The sequence below is a fragment of the Pectinophora gossypiella genome, chromosome 7, assembly GCF_024362695.1.
Source record: "Pectinophora gossypiella chromosome 7, ilPecGoss1.1, whole genome shotgun sequence".
Lineage (NCBI taxonomy): Eukaryota > Metazoa > Arthropoda > Insecta > Lepidoptera > Gelechiidae > Pectinophora > Pectinophora gossypiella.
Window position 1 is genome coordinate 2,565,991 of NC_065410.1, and position 26,891 is coordinate 2,592,881.

Consider the following 26,891-nt stretch of genomic DNA (forward strand, 5'->3'; position numbering starts at 1 on the left):
AAAAGGTATCTCGCTGGTATGCAAATCGTTTGACGTGTGCTGTCAACATAGTTCTGTCGGGTTATTGGCCAATGTAATTTTTTTATTGATTTGTGCTTAAAATTGACGCGTGTTCCATAAATTTTATGCTTATCGATTACCCGTCCCTTTCCTTTTTGGCGGATAAGAAAATGACAGATATAACTTTAAATAAAATTAGATGGTGTTTACAGGGCTTGAGCCCAAACGTGATCTTCAGAATATCAGTGATGGTGTTGGCGAGAGTGGTGGGTAGTCCCATTTCTCTGGGCTACCTATTAGTCTCTCTTCTTCTATCGTGTGGATTGTGAGGTGGATTACCATCCCCATCAACCTTTGTGTCAAGTTTACTATTGAGCCGCCAAAGGCCCCTGAGATGGCTCATATAACGACTACTTACTTACATCAGTAATTAGTAACCGGGACCAACAGCTTAACATGCCTTCCGAAGCACAAATCACCTTACTTTCGGACAATCAGGTGATCAGCCTGTAATGTCCTAACCAAACTAGGGATCACAAAATGGTTTTAGCTACTACTATACTACTAGTCATAAATGCCTTCGCTGTTATGGGAATTAAGTTATTCTATTCTATCTTGTGTACATGACCGGATCTACCTATGGGCTGATTGGGCTGCAGCCCAGGGCCCCGGGATTACAAGGGGCCCCCAGATCCCGCTAAAAAGTAGACCATAATTTGAAAAAAAAAAAAATGTCTGTTAAAATATTTTTTGCTATTAGTTTAGTATTAAGATAGGCCCCCAAGTAGTTTCAGCCCAGGGCCCCACAAATTCACGATCCGGCCATGCTTGTGTATCTTTTGACGGAGTGAATTGCTTTACTATAGTATGTCACATCGGCCATCATAGCGAGCGGCCATCATAGCGAGCTGCTACTTCAGTCAAACTAACCTGTAGCCTCAAATCCTGTCGTTGGTTAGCAACTATTTAAAAATAACTTTTCGACTCTGTATTTATAACACGTTTCCTTTAATGTCTTGTACTTAAAAGCGAATCTTTACTTTCTCTGTGAACGTAATTCGAACCGTTTCTTTGTAGAGAAGTAAATTTTAACGCCACTTCAAACATAGAAGTGCAATTAAAATGGTAAGAGGTTTTCGATCAAATGTTTTATTTGTACAGGATATCTTTGGGATGCTTCAACCTAGTATCATAGAATAAAGAATGATACTGCGTATAGAACGGCAACTCTCCGCTCCCCACCATCGGCTGAGCTAGGTTTACCTCACCCCCTCGGTCTTAGTTTGGTCTTTTATCGTATGGACGTCAAACGTCACACACAGATGCGCCCGTACGATAACGTCAATGTGTAGTGTCTGTGTAAAACGATGCAGGACGATGCAACAACAACAGTTAATACGATAACTACAGTTTATAACTTATACGTATATAATTAAGTCGGTTAATGTAAAACACTAACTGTGTCTGTTACTTCGTTCTATTAAATATGAATATTTTTACGAATCAAAAATAAACTTTTATTGTTGAACTCATGCACCCGAGTTCTAATTTATAATTTGTATATTACAAAACCAAAATCCCAATCCATCACGACAATAATCTTTAAACAAACAATTCCCGTCACTCGCATCTGGCTGATAGGTCCCGTATTACCCGAAGGTCCCCCAATCCCAGTAGGTCTCCCAATCCCAAAAGGTCCCCCAGCGTTATTTACCAACCTTACGAGCAAGGCGAGCGCGAAATTAAGAGATTCCACCGCGCAAACAGTGTGAAACGACCCTTATTGCCGGTTTAAAAGCAACTGATACAGACTGTTTACTTAGGAATCGGGTTTCAGATTTTGCAGAGGCTTTAAAGCTGGCTGTAACAGCCTTAATTCTGCTTAGATTTCTGATACTCGTCGGAGGATAAACATGCGTCGGTTTTATTGTTCTTTATAATTCAAACCCGATTAAGTTTATTAAAAAAAAAACAATATTTTTGTATTTTCGATAAATAATATTTATTGAAAATCAAGCTTCAGTATGTTTTAATCTGGTTACATAAAATAAGCTCACGGCTATGGAGAACTGTCAAAATTTAGGAACACTCAACAGTGCTGCCACCTATATTTGAGCTTCTAATTTCTATAACCCTAATCAAAAGGATTTTTAAAACCCACAATCGCCGGAATAAAGAAATACAATTTTAAATATAAATGATGTTCTTAAAACTACAAAAGAACCAGTGCGAAATTCTAAATAGAATAGTAAATAAAACTCTATTTTAAAGTTAATAATGACTACTCCACAGTTTATCCCTTACCGTCTAACAATGCAGGCGTTATGGGATATCATCTTCTTATTTATTATCCCTGTCATATTTCACGAGTTCCTTTGAAAAAGGTAAACTTTTCTTAAACCCGAACTTTACTGGTCTTCTAATCTCTTAGAAAGTTTACTTTATCTACTACAATAAATTAAGTTAAGCTCTAAGGTAATTCACTAAAGTACCAAGTTTAAGGCTGTAAACATTCATAACACAAATTATTTGATTTCAAATTTTCAAACAAACGTTGCTACGACGTCTACGATCCTGCTACGAATTGCTACTGTGCTACGGATCGCTACGCTGAACTTTCGTCGTTCGGTAATTGGAGGTAGATCTGCGTCTTGATAGTAGAATTGTCTTGGATACGTTCCTGAACGGAATCATAACTTTCGACTTTAAAATTTCACATTTATTATTTCAACATTTATTTCGGTTGCGTTTAAACCGAAAGTGGACTTTAGAAATACAGCATAATAAGTTTGTATAATATTTTGCAACACACTTGCTCATAAAGTGGCTCTTATTGCACCACTTTTAGTTAGCACCATTTAAACCCCTATTCATACATTACCGCACTAATGCTTTCTTATTAGTTTTTATCCCACTATCCAGATATCAAGAAACAAAAAATTGAAAGTATTTCTGTGAATAAATAAACTGTTATTGGTTAGAATATGAGAAACAAAAATTTCATTTTATTAAATTATTTATTTTTGTTAACAAATTAACATACTGTCTGTCTATTACTAATAAAATAAGAATATTTTCTTTTTTAAATAATAATTATTTATTAAAGGCAAAAACAAAACCCATTGCAATATAAAATATAAAAATATTAAATCCAATAATACAAAATAAAATAGTTATAGTGTAAATATGAAATTTTAAAATAATAATAATTATTATAAATTTTGTACTATTAAGTATTATTATTGTACTATAAAAATATTTTGTCACCAAACAACACCACAATGCCCCGAAAGGGATACTCATTATTTAACACAAAAAAATGGATATTTGTGTGTGGTAGCTGTCATGTGCCACGTCGAGGCGCTGGTAGGGAGGTGCGCGATATTGAAAACATTTACATATCCACGTCGTATGAGGCATATCGTCGCCTTGACATATTGTAAAGGAGAGCGGGGAATATTACCTATCGGGTACAGGGCTGCTACCTACGATTTTATATTCCTACACATGGAAAATTCCATCTTATATATTAAATTTGAGGAGCTTGGTGGCGCAGCGGTTGACGCGCTCGATCTGCGATTGTTGAAGTTAAGCAACTTTCGCAAAGGCCGGTCATAGGATGGGTGACCACAAAAAAAAAGTTTTCATCTGGAGCTCCTCCGTGCTTCGGAAGGCACGTTAAGCCGTTGGTTCCGGCTGCAGTAGCAGTCGTTAATAACTACCAATCCGCACTGGGCCCGCGTGATGGTTTAAGGCCCGATCTCCCTATCCATCCATAGGGAAGGCCCGTGCCCCAGCAGTGGGGACGTTAATGGGCTGATGATGATGATATAAATTTGTGATTAATATGTGGTATATCTATGATGTTTTTCTATGGTTTTCTGTCATGTCACAGATGTCAATGGAATTTTGTTTCTGTTGCTCAATAAAAATGTAAGATTTCACCGCCGTTTAATTGAATAAACAAATTGGCAACGAGGAGTGGAAAATGGACGAACTCACATTTCTCACGCGGCCAGTTAACAAAACTAGAGCATAAGGCAAATAAAGAGTATTTTTATTTTTATAAATTTTCGCAAAATTGTGAATACAAAACGTAAGCGTGTTTCTTGTAAGCAAAAGATAGAAAACTTGTAATATTTGCTCAATACTTAGATACTATGTTGTATGTTGCGACATCTGTACCTACCTATCCGAAGTCAATAAATGATTTCTGACAGCGCGCCCCGACGCAGTTGGCGATGATTCGATTTATAAGTCCCATTCCACCACCACCAGGGTCGATGAGATTGGTAATCCACCTCACAACCCACGCGATAGAAGAAGACCCATTGACTTGGGTGTAATTGGTTGATTTCTGCCACGCGAACACCACCGGTCTGAAAAAGGCTATTCTATCTTCTCACTACTTATCAGAATTGAACAAATGGGATGTCAAGAGAAGCGTCATGATTATCTGGTTAAAGGCTACGTATGAGACGTAACACTAAATTTAATGCTTCGAAAGAATTCTGAGAAATATTTCCTTGTTTAATACTTTTTCGATCGCGATTTTTCCGTAGTCTTTTTATTTTTCTATCATACTTATCTCTTAACCCTTTCACGGACAGAGACCATGGGTCAGTGATGGTTCATAATAAATAGTATGACACCTTGGAATCGGAACGTCCGTAGACGTTCTTTCCTTGAAAGTGTTAAAGAAAATTTAAATCGAAAAAATTTCAGACTCGGACGGGACGTGAACCCGGTTCTTGACAAGCCGGGACGACCGTGTTAACCATTACACCACTGGGTCCTCCTCCTGTCCATGCGAAATTCTTTCGATCTATGGTAGCGCCATTAAGCCGACGCCAATAACTATGGGTTCAAGTTCCATCCAAGTCAGATTTTTTCGATTTAAATTTTCTCTTTGTGAGTTTGCACGGGTAAATGCTATACATACATACATAAGCAGCCTATATACGTCCCACTGCTAGGCACAGGCCTCCCCTCAATCAACCGGAGGGGTAGGGAGCATACTCCACCACGCTGCTCCAATCCGGTTGGTAGAGGTGTTTTTACGGCTCCGAAGCACGGAATCATCGGGTAAGTGCTATGAGAACAAAAATTATACTATCTTTTGTTGGCAACCCTAGTACCTATGCCCCGAAGCGAAAATCGGCGCGATCTACCTCAGCTTACAGTAATGATATATATTTGAACGAGTTTTACAAGAATTTCATTTCGGTTTATTACGAACGTCATATCTGGGTGTTCAATACCTACTCTGACTTGTAAGTACCTACTCTGGTAGGACGTTACGTGAAATGAAAATGCTGTGATAAAGTTTAAGGAATTGAGGTAAAACTTAGCTTAGTTTACATATATGCATACACAGGGTGGCTGGTTCATGATCAAGACGAAAACGTAGAAAAAGTTATGTTCAATCAAAATTGCCATTATCCAACTGATAGCTTCTCTTTTTCGTAAATCATCCTTCAGACGGGATACACTCCACGTTGCTACACATTTTATAGCAACTTATCACGAATTTTAGCTGGAGAACTGACAAAATTAAGGAACCCTCAACAGTGCCGCCGCCTAAATTTGAGCTTCTACTTTTTATCATCATTTTTAGGCTTATTGTGTATCAGAATTTGAATTTAGAACTCAAAACTATTTTGTTTTTTTATTCACGATTTCACCAGTACCTAAGTACATACTTTTATGATGTCATATTATAATGTAATATTAAAGTAACTATCGTCTAGGATAAACAAGCCACTCTATATTCTCGTAGTATAATCGGGAACCCCTCATAAACATAGAACAAACAAGCTCTTAATAGAATCATAATCCGGCTAAAATGGGTCAGTCACACATTACATACATTTGCATAGCCATTATTAAGACATCAGTATTCCACAGGTTTATTGTAAAAAGCGGCGTACGGTGGCTAAGCTTGAAGGCGGTAATAGGGCTGAAAGTTTATTAACATTATTTAACATAAAATAACAAAGCCTAATTAGCACGGTCTTGTGCTGAATACCGGAGCGCCCCTGACTGATGACTGGAGCGGAGTTAGGAGCGAGGACACGTTTGCGACAAATCTTCTTCTATCGTGTGGGTTGTGAGGTGGATAACCAACCTCACCAACCCAGGGTTATTATTCAGCCGCCAAAGGCCTGACATGACTCATATAACGACTACGTACTTACATTGTTGGGTGGTGGCAAAATATTAGATAAAATATTAAATTCACGTTTTATTAATGTTACTTATTTCAATGTTTCGCACAAGAACATGACCAACATTTTTTTAAGTTTACACGGTTATTATCATAATTAAAACACATAATAACGGGTTCTTACCACGTTTAAATCAGAGATATGAGACTCCCGATATTTCGACACTGTTAGTGACACTTATGACTTTTGTTGTGATCATGGCACTTGCAACAGTATCGAAATATTGGGAGTCTCATATCCCTGATTTAATTGCGGTAAGAACCCGTTATGATGTGTTTTAATTAAGATGACTAACAATTGTTTTTTATTGCCATGAAAACAAGACGATAGAGTAGAGATGTTCCATGTACGGTCACGAGTACTAATATGTATACACTTTGGTAGCATGTCACATTAACTTTTTGACAAATTAAACCGTAAGTCTGATTAAATGTAAAATATTATAGTGCGACAGGGTTCTAAAGTGGGTACATGATATTGCTCATGACTGTACACACAAAAGTAAGTAGTAACTGAGACCAACAGATTAACGTGCCATCCAACATCATCCAATACAATCCATCTATACTTGTAGACAACCGGATGATCAGCCCGTAATGTAAATACCAAACTAGGGATCACACAGTGATTTTTGTGATGTCTCCACCGGGATTCGAAACCGGGAACTCTTTATCATGAGAGCTCAACCACGGAAGCCGTTATGAAAGGCCCTTAAGAAAGTAAAAATGTAATATCAAGTGGAATTTTCCGTCGCACTGTTTTTTTTTTATTATTTTCAGTTCCATGCGTTTCAGACGGAAAATTACACTTCATACGGTTCAGTATTCAATACGGTGTCTTTAACACCTAATGAAGTATAGACACACATCATCATCATCCCCTAGCATTATCCCGTTTTTCACAGGGCTTACCTAACTGAATATTTGATGGATCCGGTTTTTTACAGAAGCGACTGCGACTGACCTTCCAACCCCTGAAGGGAAAACCAGCAGGTTAGGTCACATAACTCCGAAAATGCATTTTCTTGGGAATGTGGGTTTCCTCACGATGTTTTCCTTCACCGCTGAGGAAGTGATAATTATTTATGATCCAAACACGAATTCGAAAACAAATTCGACAATCATTGGTTTAGGCCTGTGCTGGATTCGAATCTGCGACCTCAAAGTGAGAGGCAAGCGTTTTTACCAACTGGGCTACCACAGCTTAGACACACATAGACCTATAATGGCGTAGACAGAATCCCTAAAGTATTTTTACAAAACAACAACCGGTCCGCAATATCTCTAAATAGGTCCCTGTACTCCGCGCATAATATTACCTCTTGCATTAAATCAGTGCGGGTTCAAAGTTCTGTTCTATTCTCCCCGCAACGATGGATAATTAGACAAATAAATGCACATCGTACAACTTGTTACGGTTAAAATAACGTAACACAATTGGCTTCACAGCCGGATGTTTGAGGACGGTACTGAAAAGTATCGGCGCGCGAAGGTATATACCATTCGGATGACCCAACTACTCTAGCCATAGAGGCGGCCAATCAGCTTGCGACAACAGACAGTTCAGGACCCCGATACCGACACCGCCGGCATGGTCGACGATTTCCCTCAGTCAGCGCTATCAGACCACGAGAGTCGATTAATTCTTTCAAATATAATTTTCTCAGACGACGCCCTGAGCCGAGGTTCGCAACCAACTGCGCAACAGATCTGTTATTTTAAATCTTGTGATGGATGCATCTCTGACTACCCGAATTGGGATTGTAATAGTGAGCTTATGTTATGTTATGTTGTGTGAGAAAATGTTTTATCCAAAAAGAGAACACAAGAAATGCTGCACGATTGAGAGATAAAAACATTCCCTTTTATACGTATTTATGTAAATCATCATTTGAAGTTGACCTATTCAATTGAATCCCAAAACAGTAAAAACAATGAAAAAATACGTCTCATAAATATAGAGAGCTCTAGATAACGGCTCCTTCTCGGTCTCCCAAAAGTTTGTTCAGCGTAAAACCATAGTAATAGGCTGAAAAAAGGTTAATGGATTCAGCAGCCGTCGATGTGTGCTGCGCCGGCGGTCGTATGCAGATGTCTGTTTGTCCAGTCATTACCGGCGCGCCGTTCACGGGAGCTTCGCCTCGGCGGGAAGACCCCGTGGTTTAAGCCACGCGGGTAGAGCGGCGAACTTGAGATAGAAAGAGAGCCCTTAGCTTGAAATAAAAAGAGAGCCTTTAGCTTGAGATAGAAAGGGAGCCCTCAGCTTGAGATAGAAAGGGAGCCCTCAACTTGAGATAGAAAGGGAGCCCTCAGCTTCAGATAGAAAGAGAGCCTTTAGTACTTTCTGATATAGAAAGAAAGCATCGGGGATTAAAAAGGTCACTCATAAACAATTCATCCAATATCAAATTCGTGCAATTTGATATTTGTGCATGTAAAAGCAAGCACGCAATTTCAAGAAATGTTAAATAGCAATATTGTTTTAATTTTAGTAGTATTGCTTTGATGTGGGCCTACACCCCTGACACTCACTTCGCTCTCCGCTTTCTTGAGATAGATAGAGAGTCTACGGTTGTTTCTTGTGATAGGAAGAGAGCCCAAGTTAGAGTTACATCCATCGCAAGATGAACTAAGTACCCATTCCTCATCGAACTTTTATTTTGTTGGTCTAACCACCACCGTGATATGTGATGAGCGAATTGCCGTCTATAATAGTCGAGCCAACTGTGTAAGTAAGAACTGCACTATAGATAAATAATAACTCATTGGTATGGCGACTCCTTTATGCCCCATTTATATAGGTGATGGTTTGACTTTGGTTTTACTGTGAATGTGGTCAATTACCCCTCAAAGTTTTCGTTACGATCTCACTAACATCATCAGCCCATTAACGTCCCCACTGCTGGGGCACGGGCCTTCCCTACGGATGGATAGGGAGATCGGGTCTTAAACCATCACGCGGACCCAGTGCGGATTGATGGTTATTAACGACTGCCAATGCAGCCAGGACTAACGGCTTAACGTGCCTTCCGAAGCACGGAGGAGCTCTAGATGAAAACATTTTTTTTTTGTGGTCACCCATCCTGTGACCGGCCTTTGCGAAAGTTGCTTAACTTCAACAATCGCAGACCGAGCGCGTTTACCGCTGCGCCATCGAGCTCCTCTCGTGATCTCACTAAATAATAAAATCTATTTGTATAAATTAAAAAATAAAACCTCTTTGTTCCAAAATATCGATGTTACTAGTAAAATTTTAGCTCGTTAAATAAATTACCGTTGTCGTAGTCGCCCGCCTCGTGGACCACACGGCAAGGAGCCATTATGTATGCATCAGGGATCCCCATTTTTGCATTTGTAATAGGGATCATTGTGTAATTATTCACTCGTTAGTTTTAACCAATCTATACTAGGGTATGAAGCTGTATAACCTGTTACTAAGATAGTTACATTGGAGGAAAGCTTAGTACAGTACAGTATTTTATACAAGATGTTGCACATTGTGATAAATGTCTTCTTGCCACTAGTTGCCTCCTTCAGAACCCTGATACCGACCCCACCGGCGTGGTCGACGATTGCCCTCATTCAGCGCTTATCGCTATCGACTCATTAGGGTCGATTAATTCTTTCAAATATTCTTCCTCTCAGACGACGCCCTGAGCCGAAGTTCGCGCCGAACTCGGCACCCTCAGGCCTGTTGTCTTAAATTTTGTACCGGGTGAGAGCCCTCAGCGCTCCCCATAAGTCCGGCCAAGTAGTTAATGCCATCTGCGGCAAATCTACAATAAGTCACGTCAAAAAATGGTTGCCTGGAAGAAATTGCTGTTTAGCAATAAGGCCGCCAGACTGTACTGTATCTTTCGTCCATGTGTGTAAATCTTGTTTTGTATATTGTGTGCAATAAAGTATATTTGTATTGTATTGAACAGTTTAGATAATATGGGCTATAAGCAACCTACTGAAATGAGATTATTTTTACAAAACATCAAAACGAAGAGGAACTATTGGTTGCCAGACCATCGCCCAAATATGGGTTGTGAGCCATTCGAACAATTTACAAATTGGGACCCAAAACGTAACTTTGACGATATTTTTATAACGTCCAGTGCCGTGTGCATGAGGTTTTTCTTGCAGCTACTTCTCGGCTATACAGATTCTAAGAAGCTGTAATAGTTTTAGTCGGATGAGACATTTGACAAAAAATATATTTATGTGAAAATTGACTATTCAAATTGTAACTATGTTACAAACTGAATAAGTATATTTTTGAGTTTGTGTGTTATCATGTTGGAGAGCCAGTCTACTTTTGCTGTATACTTTCAATAATCTAGGCTTTTCCATGCTCTCCAGTCTCGCAGAAAATAATTATAATAAAATATAACATTACATAAAGTTGAATATATATACATTAATCTATTTGTAACATTTTTTTGTAGGTAATAAGTTTAGTGTTTACGCTTGTTTACCATATTTGTTTTTAGTATAGTATTGTACATTACATAAATTACCCATATACGTGAACTGCTGGCTTCCCCTCAATCAACCGGAGGAATACGGAGCGTACTCCACTACGCTGCCCCAATGCGGGTCGGTGGAGGCGTTTGGGTAACCTGGGAACAGCTTTCGAACCGTCGAACCCAAACTCGAACCTCCAGATCGTGAGCCCAATACTCTAACCGGTAGACTGTGAAGGCTGTTATACTATAGGTAATATAAACGGTTACAATGGATGAAGGCAAAACGCTTAGTAGCCGATTTAAAATACGCCCCGGGAGCTTCGGCGAATAAATTTGAGTTGATGTAATTTTTTTCGCTGAAATCAATATTGAAGCTTTCCCCTTTATTGGATTACAGGGCGTGATGAATTCATCTACTAATTCGTTGAAGTAAAACAAGTTTATCATTTAGAGCCTCATATTTGGATAAGTTTTTTTTCTGGGCGAGATCGCTCCATCTTAGGCCTCGTCAATGCCTTCGGGCAAGTCTGGCGCCATGAGCAAGTTAAATTAGTTTTAAATTTACCTTCGCCCGATAGTAGTATATTTTTACCTTAAAATATTTAATATAAATAAATCATACGCCTAAATTTTTTATTGAAGCTATTAGTTACACCTAAACTGTCTCAAAAACAACAAAGTATTCTTCCAAGAAAAAATGAATGTATCAAATCAATAATCTTTGAAAGACAAAAATGTCGTAAAACTTCGGAACATTAAACCGTCGCATCATACGCGGCATTAGGTCCGAAAACAAACGCGAATCGATAGCCAGGTTGTCTACGTTGCCTGTCCCGTATTTTGATGGGCTAAGACCGTTGGCAGCACAACCAAATAGATGCCTAATCTTTTATTTTTCGTATAGAAGAAATTCTGCCAACAAAGGCTTAAATAACCGTAAAAATACTGGGTAAAACGATTAACGGTATGATTAACGGTATAAAAATAACGGTACGAATAAACTATGATACCGCTATTTTCTGCTACCGTTATTTTTGACGATACCGAAATTATAAAATAAAGCCCATAAACGTTACAACATCTTGCGATGGATTACTGAACTGGCAACGTAGCGCTCACGTCGCATCGTTAGTTTGATACCGAAAATCATTTCTGGTACCGGTAAATAGTAGTATCGGTACCGTTACCGTTATTTATTGCATAGAATAAAGAATACGTGTAGAATGGTAACTTTCCGCCCCGCGCTAATTAATAGTGCCGACCTCACCCCTCTGACCAATACTTACTTTAGTTTTAAATGGCCGTCAGCAAATGGCGTAAGCGTAAGGAGTAAAAGGGAGGTCGCGGACTGTCTGTCTCAGTCGCACTTACGTGTTACACGGCGGACGGTTAGAATAAGATTTTTGAATGGTGTATCTAGGGTGGTGTGGGTATACTTAATCCGCTTTAGCCCTGCAGTCAGCTAGCTTAGGTACTCCAGAGGTTGTATGATCTATGGGAAAGTCTAATGCTGGCGACATGCCAACTCATACTTCCAAGTTACCGAAGGGAATTACAATATATGACATACTCCATCGGTATAATATCTTACGTACACAATTAAATACACTGGAACATACATACATAAAAAAACTTAAATACATGAGTAACAGCTCACAACTATGTTCTCGATTGGGCTAGTCAGAGGACTGATTTTCCCTTCGCGGGTTGGAAGGTCAGACAAGCAGTCGCTTGTGTAAAAAACCGGACCTGTCAAATCTTCAGGTTTGGCGGACCCTGTGAAAAACGGAATAATGCTAGGGATGATGGGCTAGCCAGAGGTACATCGGTCGCAAGAACTGATAACACATACCTCACCGAGCTTTCTGCAAGACTAACGTGAAGATAACGTGAACGGCTCACCTGAGCCGTTTCGCCGTCTTAATTGTCCCGCACTGAGAGGTCGAAGGTTCTCGAATCCAGCACGAGCTTAAACCATTGATTTTAGAAATTGTTTTCGAGTTCGTGTTCAGCGGACAAGGAAAACTATTTTAAGGAAACACACATTTCCGAGAAATGCGATGCGGAGGTAGGTAACCTTACCTGTATTGGGCTGTTTAACCCTTCGCGTGTCGAAAGGTCAGACAGGCAGTTTCTATAAAAAACCGGACCTGTAAAATCTAGAGGTCAGATTAGGTTAGCGGACCCCGTAAAAATGGGATAATGCTGGGGAAATAATAATTATAATGAGTGCAGTTTTCACTAACACAGTTGGCTCGTCCATTATAAACGGCGATACGACTCACCACCTAACACAATGGTCTAACAAAAATCTTAATACTTAGTTCATCTTGCGATGGATGTACCTCTGGCTACCCCAATCGGGATATAGTCGAGTGCTTATGTTATGTAAATAATGATTCAAATTCAAAAATATCTTTATTCAGTAGGTAACATAGTTACACTTTGAATCGTCAATTTTTACATAACGAACGTCTCATCCGCCTAAAACTACTGCAGCTTCTCACAACCTGTATAGCCGGGGAAAAGAAGCTGCAAGAAAAACCTCGGCACAGGGCCCTAGACGTTCTTTAAAAAAATAAAAATAAAACATTGGTATACAAAATATGATTATATTTCGTGTAAGTCTTGTAAAAATATATTCGACCCTTCTACAAAATCGGAGCTATTTCAGTTTTATTTCCGAATTCAAATTTAGTCCAGGGAAAATCGGTCAGCCGTCTTATTATCAGACTATATTCGTGGAAGGAGTGGGGGAATGGAATGCCAAATACTCGAGTCGCACGCTCCAGTTGCCTCTGCACACCCTATTGGGTGGCGATTTCCAATGCCGCACTCTACTTATCGAACCAAAGTTAGGTATTATAAGTATCTAGATCCCACTGAGGTTGCTGGGTTGATGACGTTGGTAATCCACCTCACAACCCACACGATAGAAGAAGACTGAAGTTGTTCCTTTTTTTGTATATGAACCAGCTCTTTCCCGCGATCTTGTCTGCGTGGACTCTCTTCTAGAGACTAAATTTACAAAAACCCTCTTTTATGCTTACCTTAGAAACGATTTCTTGCTTCGGAAGGTTAAGGCGTTGATCCCGGCTTAGATTAACCCATGTTTGCCATTTACTTCCAACCCGCAGTGGAGCAGCGTGGTGGAATATGCTCTATACCCACTCAGATCGATAACCCCTGCAAGTTGTCCTTGATTACTTGTGGTTCTGGCCACCCCAGTAGGGATTACGGGCGTGAGTTTATGTGTTTATGTACAGAAGCTTTTCGACTTTCTATTCCTAGTGGCTTGTGTTGTAACAGGATTTTACAAATATCAGCGTGTAATGTCCTAACCAAACTAAGGATCATAAAGTGATTTTTGTGATATGTCCCCACCGGTATTCGAACCCGGGGCGTTCGGATCGTGAGTCCAAAGCTCAACCACTGGACCACAGAGGCCGTTATAATACTTAGTTAAAGGTACTTAATAAAATAATCATTCGAAATAGAATCCTTCTAAACTTCACTATCCAATATGAAACGTTCATCTTTAAACAAAATTGACCATATTCCCAATTAGAAAGATACAGGTAGTTTCATCCAGCTATACTATTCGGAGAATCATCCAATTTCGGTTCATAGAAAATGACATTGAATCGGTTTGGTCACGCGCCATGTTAATATTCCACCATAGGGGCAATTTTACCAAAATACTGGACCAAACCGGCGGCGTGCACATTCAGCCGACTTTGTATGCAACGTCCGTGCAAAGGCGCACTTGAATAACTTAGAGAGGTTTGCATAAAAACCAGAATCTCCAAAATGCTAGTTTAGAGCCACGCCGAACAGGGCTACCTCGACGTAAAGCAAGAATTTCCTTGAATTTTTTGAAAATCTCTTTAACATAACGTAATCTTATGACTATATGCCAATTGGGGTAGTCAGAAGTACATCCATCACAAAAGGACTTGAGTAACCACGCTTCCAACTAGACCAACGCGATAGGTGGTGAGCCGTATCGCCGTCTATAATGATCGAGCCAACTGTTAATGAAAATTGCACTTAAAATAACTTAATAAGTCGACGGTTCCCGTTTTAGAAGCAACTGGTGACACATAGGACCACAATTACTATCTAATTAATGTTTAGGTATTAGTACATACCTAGTCCACAGCAAATTACACGCGAATAACAGCTATTGAATATATAGTAACCTTTCATTTGCATTCAGTAGTGTAAGCCCCTAAAACTTTAGAGTGGCAGCCCTATGGGTCTCTGATTTGCATAGAATAACAGAGAAGAGGGGTGAGGGGGGAAGCTTGTGGGTAAAAGAGCTGGTCCTTAAAACCTACTCATTTTGTGTGTACCTACTCATAAAATATACTAGCCATGTGGTTTATGTTATATTTCTATAGACTTTACAGCATTTGTTCTGCCAAATATTGAATGCCCTGGGATAAGAGACAAAACTACAATATTTAACGTTTTTATTATTATTATTAAGTAGTTACATCGAGTCTAAAAACGCGCAGGCGCTTAAGGCTATTTTTTTCATATTATAAAAAAGACCGAACCAATCAATTAGTTACTTTATTTTCAAATTCAAATTCAAAAATATCTTTATTCAGTAGGTAACATAGTTACACTTTGAATCGTCATTTTTTACATAACGAACGTCTCATCTGCCTAAAATTACTGCAGCTTCTCACTACCCGTATAGCCGGGGAATTTTTAAAAAAAAAAAGCTTCTATGCTGTTCTGGGAGCAAATAAAAAACATAGAACACGTTCAGCTGCTTGTCTTTCCAGGCATGTCGTAAAATCCGACAGAGAAATGGCGTCTTTGCTAAAGTCATATATCGCTTCTGTTTATTTTGATCAGAATAATAAAAAGAAAAGATCATCATTTATACCCAAAAACAAGGATATAAGATGCATATATGTCTCTTTAAATGATCTCTTCGTTAAATGAAGGCAACACTGAACAGCGCCATCTATAGTTGGTTTAAAGAACGTCTAGGACCCTGTGCCGAGGTTTTTCTTGCAGCTTCTTTTCCCCGGCTATACAGGTTGTGAGAAGCTGCAGTAGTTTTAGGCGGATGAGACGTTCGTTATGTAAAAATTTACGATTCGAAGTGTAACTATGTTACCTACTGAATAAAGATATTTTTGAATTTGAATTTGGGGAATGTAGCTTGGAAAGTCCCTTGTTGAATAATTTCCTAAAATAAAATCCAAATCAATTTGAACAATTTGCTCCGCCGATAAATTATTATGTCATGAACAAGTCATCCCTCCAACGCATCGGGCACAATAAATTAAGGATGGATACAAACCTTGTTATTAAACGCATCCCTTCAACCGAAAGGAGGGTACAATACATACCAAAGACCCATGGTTGCGGATGAAAAAACATACAAGTCCGAATTAGACTAACATAACGAGGTTCCGTACAACATTCTTTTATTTCATTTATTGGTACCAAGTTTTCAATTACAAATTACTGTCATTATGGCATAGTTATTACGTAGTCAGTTAATTTCGTAACATTTAAAACAACTTGTCAAAATCCCAATAATAAAGATTTAGGATACTACAAATCACTTATCTGAAAGTCAAGGGCGGTTAAAAAGGCCACATCTAAGCAATTCATCAAAAAAGCAATATTGCTATTTGACATTTTGTGTGCATTGCGCACTTACTTTTATATGCGCAAATGTCAAATTGCAGTATTGCTTTCTTAGATGAATTACTTCGATGTGGCCATTTTAACCCCCAAGATTCTGTTTTAGTTATATTCTACATTCCTATCACTTCCCTGCTATATTTTCAAAACGTGTTATGGTGTAGGCAAAAAAGCCGCAAGAAACTCTATTTATGAACATGTTATGCCTTGAAGAAATATTATTCCACAAACACTAAACTCTCTGAATTACACTCTCTCTAATTACACTCGTTCACTGAGACTCTGTCCCTCTCTGGGCATAACATGCATGTGACACGCATAAACACTCATTTTTTTTGTTTTTGTTTTCCCCGAAGGGAAAGGCAAAGGGAACTCTGCCCATACAGCCATGTCTTATGTATTTTTTTTCTTGAAGATGATTAATGTAATGATGAAAGGTGATGACGATGAATGATGAAACCTAAGCCCCCACCCTCGGAGCAGACTCCTACTCCGAACCCCAAACGAATTAACTCTAAAGTCCACATAAACTTTCGAGTTATAAAGCGGCCAAGAATGGCATGAAGCGATAATAGATAGGTACACTCCGATATAATAACACTATCGCGAATGGTTTCCGACTAATGCGATAATTCACCACAAAACAACACTTCGTATTATTTAGAATATGCAATGAAGAAAGCATCCGTCTCGTTCCCGTTCTCGCCAAAAAAATCCCCAAATATATAATACGTTTCGACCTTGTAGTAAATTATTAGTCATTGTAGGATAAAATTAAAATAGTGAAGTTCAATAAGTTCAATAAGCTTTGACGAACCTACATTGAAATTAAGCCATTTTGATTAAAAGGAATGTAGACTTTGTAGCATATAATTAAAATAGAAATTGGAAGTCCATTAAGTGTCCTTTGATGATTCTACATTGAAAATAAACGATTTTGATATTGTGATTTGAAAGAATGGTCCTGTAACAGTGTCGTTTTTCCATCTGACCTGAGGATCCCTCAAAAAGACCGGAATACTTTGTGCGGAAAAGCCGTTGTTTTGTAAATAAACAGAGCGCTATCAGTTGTCGACACTCCACCGACTTGGCGTTTAATAAACGTTGCAGTGTACAGTAACACAGATGAATTTTGTAAGGAAATATAGCGAGGTTAGTGCGAAAAACTGAAAGATAAATGCTTTTGATGTGAAATGAAATGTAACGATTCTGTTATGATACTCGTGGATTCAATGTTCAATAATAACGGGTTCCATTTTTCCTTTTAAGATTCGGAATTGTTCCTTACTTTACGCCAAAAATATGTCCAATAACATTTATATTATAGTTACATAGCTACTCACGGCTTCGGTGGCTCGGGCCTGTCCCATGTAGCTTCTGTTACTATTATGTTGTCGTCTTTCAAATCTGTTACTAATACTCCCTAGTATTAGTAACAGATTTGAAATTAAGCTTTATGTTACTAACATAATATGTACGGTCACGAGTACTAATATGTATACACTTTGAAACCATGTCACATTAACTTTTTTGAGAAATTAAACCGTAAGTCTCATTAAATGTCAAATATGATAGTGCGACAAGGTTCTAAAGTGGGTACATGATATTGCTCATGACTGTACTAGTTTCAAAAATAAATATTTTTGAATTTGAACAACGCACAATATAAACAAATCGCCCCTGTGACGTAACAATCATACCTATTTAACCCTTTCACGGACAGAGACCATGGGTCATTGATAGTTCATAATAGGTAGTATGGCACCTTGGAATCGGAACGTCCGTAGACGTTCTGTCCTTGAAAGTGTTAATAGGTATACATATAGATGGGATATCACGCACCAATGACACGGGCATGCAGCGAGCTTGCCCTCACTTTAGTCTATTTCAGCAGGAAACCGTTAAAGAGTAAGGGAGAGAGCGCGACTGTCTGTCTCCCTCCCGCGCACGGCGTAAAGCGGCACACGATAAGAATTAGATTTTTGTATAGAGTGTCTGTGGTGTGCCAGTGGTGTAGGTTACACGGTTGTACAGTACATCTGTGACCAAGTTACCCTTATCACGAGTTTGAGAGCGTTCAAGAGAGAGTTATGTTGGAATCTGCCGCCGAGATGAAAATTAATGAGGTAAAAGTGAGTTTCACGAGTCGAGTGGCTGGGGGTGAACAATGCCAAGGGGAGCCCACATTGGCGATTTTTTTCATACTTTTATTACAAAAATACACATAAACCCGACTTGGTTTGTGTCGATGCTCGGTATCTACGACGTGTTAAAGTCTGTCTTATTTTTATGAATAGCACAAAATTTTACGGCACAGGATTGTTAGGGTAAAAGTTAATAAAAATAGATATTTTTGTGTGTGTCATTCAATAAAATTCGAAAATAAGTATTTAAAAAAATAAAAATAGAAAAATATATATTTATCCTAGACAATATAACACATATAGGCTTACTTACCTATAACCTCTTAAGACCAAAATTTCCAGACACAATAGTTAAACAATGGGGTTTGGATTTATAAAGAACATTCGGTTTTAGGAGGATAAACAGCTTGGATAAATTATATTTTAAGTTTGACTTATAATTGAACACATTTTTCAAATGATTACAAATAAAAACCAACTGAACAGTCATAAATATATATTCGAAGTCAGTATAACCTTCTAATTTGAAGATACAAGATATCATAATAATTACCGCTAAAAAAGGTGGACATCTCGTTACAATCATTAGTATAATTTTTATCTATCCATTGAAAATGAACTGCTAAGTCCCATACGGGATTTCCACGTGGATGCAACTGAAACTTTCCATTTAATACCGTTTGACTCATTTTGCTGTCAGTTTTTCATAGTGAGTGATGTAGATTAATGACAAGTGTGTTTGAGTAGTTTTTCAGTCAATTACAGCAATTGGGAGCTCTTTTAAATATGAGAACCTTCAGCGTTCATAGTTACTGCCATTTGAAACATCATAAAAATCTAAAAAAATACTCCAAAAAAGTAATTACTAAAATCGCATTATTAAACCTGAAAATGACAAAAAATACGAAGCAAAAGCAATTCCATAGTCACTGCTTACCCCGGTGGGAAATAAGCGTGATTTTTATGTACTTCTGACTTATGTAACGACTACGTACTCACATCAGTACGTGCCTTCCGAAGCACGGATCATCTTACTTTTTGGACAATCAGGTGATCAGACTGTAATGTCCTAGCCAAACTAGGGATCACAAAGTGATTTTTGTGAATTATGCCTACCGGGATTCGAACCCGGGACCTCCGGATCGTGAGCACAACGGTCAACCACTGGACCACGGAGGACGTTTAGGGCGGCTCAGTAATAACCCGACACCAGGGTTGATGGGGTTGGTAATCCACCTCACAATCCACACGATAAAAGAGAATATGTACTTACGTAAAATGTCAAAAATATTTTTATGAAGAAGTGGAAAAGAGGAAATTAAATTAACATACTTGATCATAGTTACTTTTACGTTATTGTAAAAAATCCTATTAACAAAAGTTGAATGGAAGTCAATTACGGCTTTGAAACGAACGCTGATGAAATGGGCGGCGGGGACAATAGTTCTACGTCTAAGCTAGGCTGTTTACAGGATTTGCATACGGACAATAAGGTGGATCCTATTAGAGGCCCCTTAGACCCGACTGGTTTGCCGAGATTACGTAGAGGGCGCGCATAAAAACTGTTTTTATTTTCAAATTAATTAAGCATCAAGCTTTCTATTGCGCCTAGGGCTACAATAAATCTGTAGGAGTACACATACTTCAATAGGCTAGAAGTAGTACGGTCACGAGGATTAATATGTATACACTTTGATACCATGTCACATTAACTTTTTTGACAAATTGAGCTGTAAGTCTCTCTAAATGTCAAATATGTTAGTGCGACAGAGTCCTAAAGTGGGTACATTATATTGCTCATGACTGTACATAGCTTCAATATGCACCACTAGGCTCGGATGACAACCTGTAGATACTTCACACACATACACTTTTCTACACTTTCACTTTTCTTTTTTTCTTATCTCTTGTCGAAACGTCGTGCTCGTTGTATCATAATTGTAAATTAAAATTAGTAAATAATTAACGTAACATAACATTGACAAATGACTTGTCTTGTCATCGACTCGAAAAAAGAAGGTAAGATTGATTTACTTACCTACTTTAGGGTTCATTAACTAGTATACGTAAGTGAGGGTATAGTCCAGCCAACAATCAGCCAACTGTCGTTGCAATTTTTTATATGTACTTATGTTTTTGTTATTAGAGGTAAGTTTTTTAATTATTCTTATTTCTTATTCTTGTTAATAAATAATTCTTATTCCTATTCTTATTCGTCTTTTTAAAGTGACTAATATAGTTTTTAAGCGATTGTAACTAACAAGTGAGCCTAAGTTGCCTAAGTATGGTATTAAAAAAAATCACCAAGTAATAAAACGCACCCTTAAACTCATAAAATACTCCTAGTACTGACTTCATTAGCCAGCACATTATAGCGCAACTTTAATTACATTTTCCAATATTAAAAATAAGAGTATATCAAAAGAAAAACTCATGAAACATCTTAATACCACTGTCATACTAAACAGCATTATTTATAAGCATACTTTCCACCGTACTCACGATGCTTGAGACATTAGCTTAATAGAAATTGATTACCGGGAGGGTAATAAATGTAAAATTCCAAATCCATTACGGGAAAGTTTTGATATTACGAACGCACCTTAATTTTGTTGATGGGAAACTTGACTTGGGCTAAACTTCTTATGAAAAAGTTTTTTTAAATCCAGGCAGGCGAGAGGGGCTAATGAAGAGGGAACTCAATTTTCTAAGGGAGGGAGGGGTTCTTAACGGTTTAAAAGTGTACTTCCAGTGGCTGACTTTCTAGGGACATGTTTGGTTTCCGTTTTTTCTTTTTATAAAAAATAAGTTCGCGATTGTAGTCAAACTATAATGTTACCTGATTATACGATGTGGGCTGAACAGAATCAAAAGTAACAAAAGACAGAAGTGCTCTGAAAACTTGCAAACCCTGTATAACAAGAAATTTTCTTGTAAAAAAAAATATTATTACAAGAATGTGTTTATCAAAACTACACACGTAAATTACATGTTACTAGTGTCATTTGTTTTACAACTATATTTTACAATCTCTCTACTTTTATTGATAAATGTAAATTACACGTACTTGTGAGTAACTTGTGGCTTGTGAACGTGTAGACTTGTAACTTTTGATAAACACGGCATTGGTTGTGACACCAATGACCGAACTCATCAACCCTTAGGGTTGCTACTGAGCCGCTAAAGGCGCCTGACATGGCTATGACATACATGATATGTTTCGGAAAATCGGGTGATCAGCTAGCAAAGTCGTAACCTAGGTGTCCCAAAGTGCTTTTTCTGATTATGACCCCACCGGTATTTGAACCGAAGACAACGCTCAACCACTGCACCATGGAGGCCTTTATTCGTCAGTAGTCACTTTTATTCTTGAAACTATTTATGAAATAATAAAATAAAAAATAATGTGCTGTTAACGACAGGCTCCTTGTAATTTTTATATATTTGTTGTTTTTTTTTTTCTTGCATTGTCAAGTCTTCAATAAATTCAGCTATAAAATTCAACGCGGATTGGTTTTCACTCACATACGTGCATACGATCACGCATACTTGCCGTGAAAAATAAAATAAAATTAAAGTATATTAAAATGCCCGTGACATTTGTGAAATAGTTTTTTTAATCCTAAAAGAGAGGTGGATAAAGAACTTAATTTTCATGAGAGGGAGGGAAAAGGGAGGTTACTTGACTTGGTTTAAAAATAAAGTTTCAATGGCTGACTGTCTAGGGACTAGTTGTCAGCACTCTGTGTTCAGATTTTAGTTCTGACTTCTATTTACTTTTTATTTATTTTTATTTTTTGGCCTGGTTACAAAGACCTTTAGCCCAGACTTCTATTTAATTCTGCACGTGTTCGTAATGTTGTTGTGAAAAGAAACAGTTCTTATTTAATATTAAATGTATTTTTATATGCAGTTTGCTTGTGTGTTTTTATTTCGCTTCAAAAAGAATCGAACAGCCTGATCTCGACTGATGCATCACTATGCTAATGAACGTCACAACACTGACTTTTGTACTTTGACAGATGTAATTCTTACCTATCGCGCATTGTAGCTATTGTAAAACATTACCTTTATTCCTTTACATAGCATGTAAGTTAATCATACTAACATATCTATGGACTGTAGTCTGAGAATAAATGATTTTTTTTTATTTTTTTTTTATTTTTTTTATTTTTTTTTTTTACTGAAATCATCATCTCCCTAGCACTATTCCGTTTGTCACAGGGTCCGCTTAGCTAACCTAAAGATTTGACGGGTCCGGTTTTTTACAGAAGCGACTGCCTGTTTGACCTTCCAACTCGAGAAGGGGAAATCAGCCCAATACAGTTATTGAAATAGTCATTAATTGTACTGAACTAGTTGTTCTATCTAATACTGCTTATGTCTAAAATAAAAGATTTTTTGCATATCTTTTTTATCAACAATAGTGACGAGTAAACGTCTATGTAACTATAGCTATTTTGACAGCGCAAATCAAGTTTGGCTCGAAGCTTCCGTTGGCAGAGTTTGGTTCCTATTGATTGGTCCCAGGAATCTAATTTGCCAGCTCGGCCAAGACAAAGCCTTGCAATACGGACCGTAAGGGCCCTTTCTCACTAGGACACCATGGTTGCAGCACCAGAGGAAAATCATTCAGGATTTTGCCGGCAGCACATTGCGCAACTATGTGAAGTACCTTTTATACAACGGAATTTTGAGGCTTCAAATATAACCCTCTCAGACGACGCCCTGACTCGAGGTTCACGCGCAAACGGGCAAAGACCTGTTGTCTTAAATTTGTATAAGGTCAGAGCCCTCAACGCTCCTCATTTGTCCGGCCAAAGTAAAAAAGCAGTTAATGTCATTTTCAGCAAATCTACAATAAGTCTCGTCATCTTCTTCATCTTCTAATCCTTTTATCCTCTTCTTCTTCTATCGCGTGGGTTGTGAGGTGGAGTACCAACCTCATCAACTCTGGTGTCAGGGTTACTATTGAGCCGCCAAAGGCCCCTGACATGGCTCATGTAACGACTACTTACTTACATCAGTAAGTAGTAACCGGGACCAACTTTTATCCCCTGTTGGGATGCAAGGCTCGAATAACAGATTATCACTCCTCGCAGTCTTTTAAAGCCTCTGTAGCTCCCAAGACACGCCGAGAGTTTTTATTTCCCGGCCAACGAGTGTCGCCAGGCCTCGTCATAAAAAAAATAATGAGAGTTCTTAATTCTACTACCTACTTGCTGGAATACTCGCAAAACTATTTGCATGGTTGTTAAAATTGAATTTTCCGTTTTCAGCGGTGGTTTTCAATGACTACCATCACACTGATGTATATAATAACATAACAAAGTATCACGTGACCAGTGATGTGCCTTCACGGTAAAGTTCCCATTTTGGGAATATTTACGGGAGCGGCACATTATTGCTGGTAACGGTAGACGCCTGCAGGTAACAAGTAACAATGTCGGGATTCCGCTCGAGCGTCGTCCAGATTACATCTTTCTCTCTGATTGCCGATGTGCTGGAAGTAATATGTTCCTTATTTTCTTGTCGTTTTTTCTCGCGTAAATATTCATTATACATTTATATGTTATAGTATATTTCTGCGAAAGGTTTTATGTTCTTTATTTAAATTAAATTAATTCATAAATCGATACATTCTTGGTCTTCTATCGTGTGGGTTGTGAAGTGGTTACTATTGAGCCGTCAAAGGCCCCTGACATTCAGTCAGGGTTATTATTGATATATTTAACTCTTCGATTACGCATTTGACACTGTAACGTATAGTGTATTTTATATCACTTCGCCGAATCTGTTACCATATTGAACCAAATAATAAAATGTATCACTCCGTATTGCCATGTGTCTACCTGGATAATATTGGAACCACTGTGTAACACGTGTCGTTTTCACTACAGACAGATAATGTATGTAAAAGATATAAGATTTTATGGACGTTCATATTATATGTTAAAATACTACGTACTTCAAATGTAACAAATGACAAATTAAGGTCTGTGCCTAGTAGTGGGACATTTATATTTATGTTGTATGTGGTTACAAGTCCACCATCAACTTGCATTGGAGCAGCGTGGTGAAGTTTGCTCCGCACGCCGCGGTTGTTTGAGGGGTGGCCTGTGCCCAGCAGTGGGACGTATATATGCTGTTAATATCATGTTATGATTGCAAGAACCGTGTTTTTGGTGTGACTCTCTTGCCACTTACCATGTCATGTTACCGTGTTGATACCTATAAACATACGTACCGAAGCGGTAACACGATTGTAGCGTAGACCTGAACCTTGGGTTTCAATAAGAAATGGTCACACGACTACGATTGTTTTTTGATGTTGAATGTTACTACTTGGAATGATAAGCGACATGGTGCATTCTAAGTTTTCTTTTTGTCCCAGACCATGCATGGAGCTCGCGTAAGAATACCCCACCACGGTGCATCACTGCGGGTTAGTGAACCAACACCAAACAAAAAACAACCACGAACAAATAAATACATACATACACACATGGACTCACGCCCGCACAAACGCACCTTACATAGACCAAAAAAACAAAACTCATCAACTACAAACTCAAATTCAAACCTATCATTACATCCATTTTTTTTCAACGCACATCGAGGCAACACTGCGCGACTAAGGGTGAGTTTCTACTGAAGCGGAGCGGAGAAAATCGGAGACGTGCGGAATCAGCCAATCACCGCGTGCGACAGAGCGAGAGATAAACATTCTGTCACTTTCTCCTTCGCAGCGATTTGTCAATTCCTCCATCTTCATTCGTCTCCGCTCCGCTCCGCCTCAGTAGACGAACCTTATTCGTTGGACGAATAGCTAACCTTTGGATCTGTAGTTGCCTCGATAAGTCGCGTTGTAACGTGTATCAGAAACAAACATGCAGTCGCCTTATAGTGAAGATCAAGTAAGCGTGTATTTGAAAAATCACATTCCAATGTGTTAAGAAAACTCACAGTCTCCTTCTTCTATCGTGTGGGTTATAAGGTGGAGTACCAACCCTATCAACCTTGGTGTCAAAGTTACTATTGAGCCGCCGAAAGGCCCTGACATACCTCATGTAACTACTACGTACCTACGTCAGATGAAACTAAAATCCAGAATCAAAAAAAAATTGTGGTCTCAATTTTGCCCAGAATAAAATTAATTGAAAAATACAGAAGTTTTCTTGACGAAAATCACATCAAAATGTGTTTTCTTATAAAGGCGCTTACGCGGTTAGCACTATAAGGTGACGATAGGTAGACTTAAACTTAAATTAGACATGACAGCCGCTTTGATGGGAGTGGAGGAAGCGAATGTGGCGTGTCGGATCAGGGTCATAGTAAGTGGAATTCCGTGGTCTTTGGATAGAAGTAGACGATGGAACGATGGATGGATGGTAAATGTATGTATTTACATTTTGGCATCGAATTTTCCATTGAAGCCAGCAACGCAGCCACAAATCGTAATAAGCGTTATCTTATCATCTTCAGAAAATCATATCTCCCTATCGTTATCCCGTTTTCTCAAGATCAGCTTACCAAAGCTGAAGATTTGACAGATCTGGTTGAACATATAAATAGCAATCAATCAATCAATAATACTTTATTGCACAACGACATATAGAAAGGACAAACATACGAATAAAAATAATCACAATAGGGGGCTTACAATTTCAACCAATCAATTTTTTTTAATTTTTTTTTTTCAATTTCTGCCAGGGAACCTTAGGGTGAAAGAAGTAATATTGCAATAAGTAAATAATAAAAAAAATAACAATAATAGCAATAATATATATAGTAGTGTTAATATATATAGCAATATTGTTGTCTACAAAACACCAATCAATCAATCTTCAATATAGTTTTGACCAAATTCGAAAAAAACTAAACGAGCTGCTGCCTGCTTTACATGACATTAAACGAACATTTTCATACATATCTCTAGATGAAAATAACTCTCTTTTTTGCTACGCCACAGTCGGGTAATTACATCTGCGGATTAGTCCATCATCCGTCATTACGGTCTAAAAAATCACACAGGAAGTCCGCATATACGATAGCGGTTCTAACTTAATTTCTCACGACAGGAACAAAATAAAATGCGGGCTGTCCTGAGGCTTAATTCAGCTTATTACATGCCCGCGCGCAAAATAAAACATAAAACTGCGGGTAATCCAGGGGGAGGGGAGTATCGACTGTCTACACAAATTAAAACACGCTGTACATAGTATTATGTGGCATTATGTAGAGTTTTGTGGCTTTATGCACGGATTTGTTGAGCGTAAGTAGCTTGTGTATCCTACTCGTATTATAAATGCGAAAGTAAAGCTATATATGACATCACGTCATAATAATCATTACAAAGACAGAAGTGATATATTATATATACTAAAAGTCCAG

The 26,891-nt window shown here is 38.2% G+C and overlaps 1 protein-coding gene across 6 annotated transcripts in view; it reads left to right on the forward strand.

Moving 5' to 3' along the window:
* LOC126368194 (CUGBP Elav-like family member 4) overlaps positions 1 to 26,891 on the forward strand; it is a 283,473-nt gene that overhangs the window by 219,654 nt on the left and 36,928 nt on the right. For 3 of the 6 annotated variants that reach the window (XM_050012086.1, XM_050012090.1, XM_050012091.1), the window contains one exon: positions 24,892 to 24,942. The exons of 2 other annotated variants lie outside the window; for them this stretch is intronic. In XM_050012086.1, the coding sequence (XP_049868043.1) occupies positions 24,892 to 24,942 (51 nt within the window). The remainder of the gene's footprint in view (positions 1 to 24,891; positions 24,943 to 26,891) is intronic. One more of the 6 variants, XM_050012087.1, reaches the window with a different exon arrangement.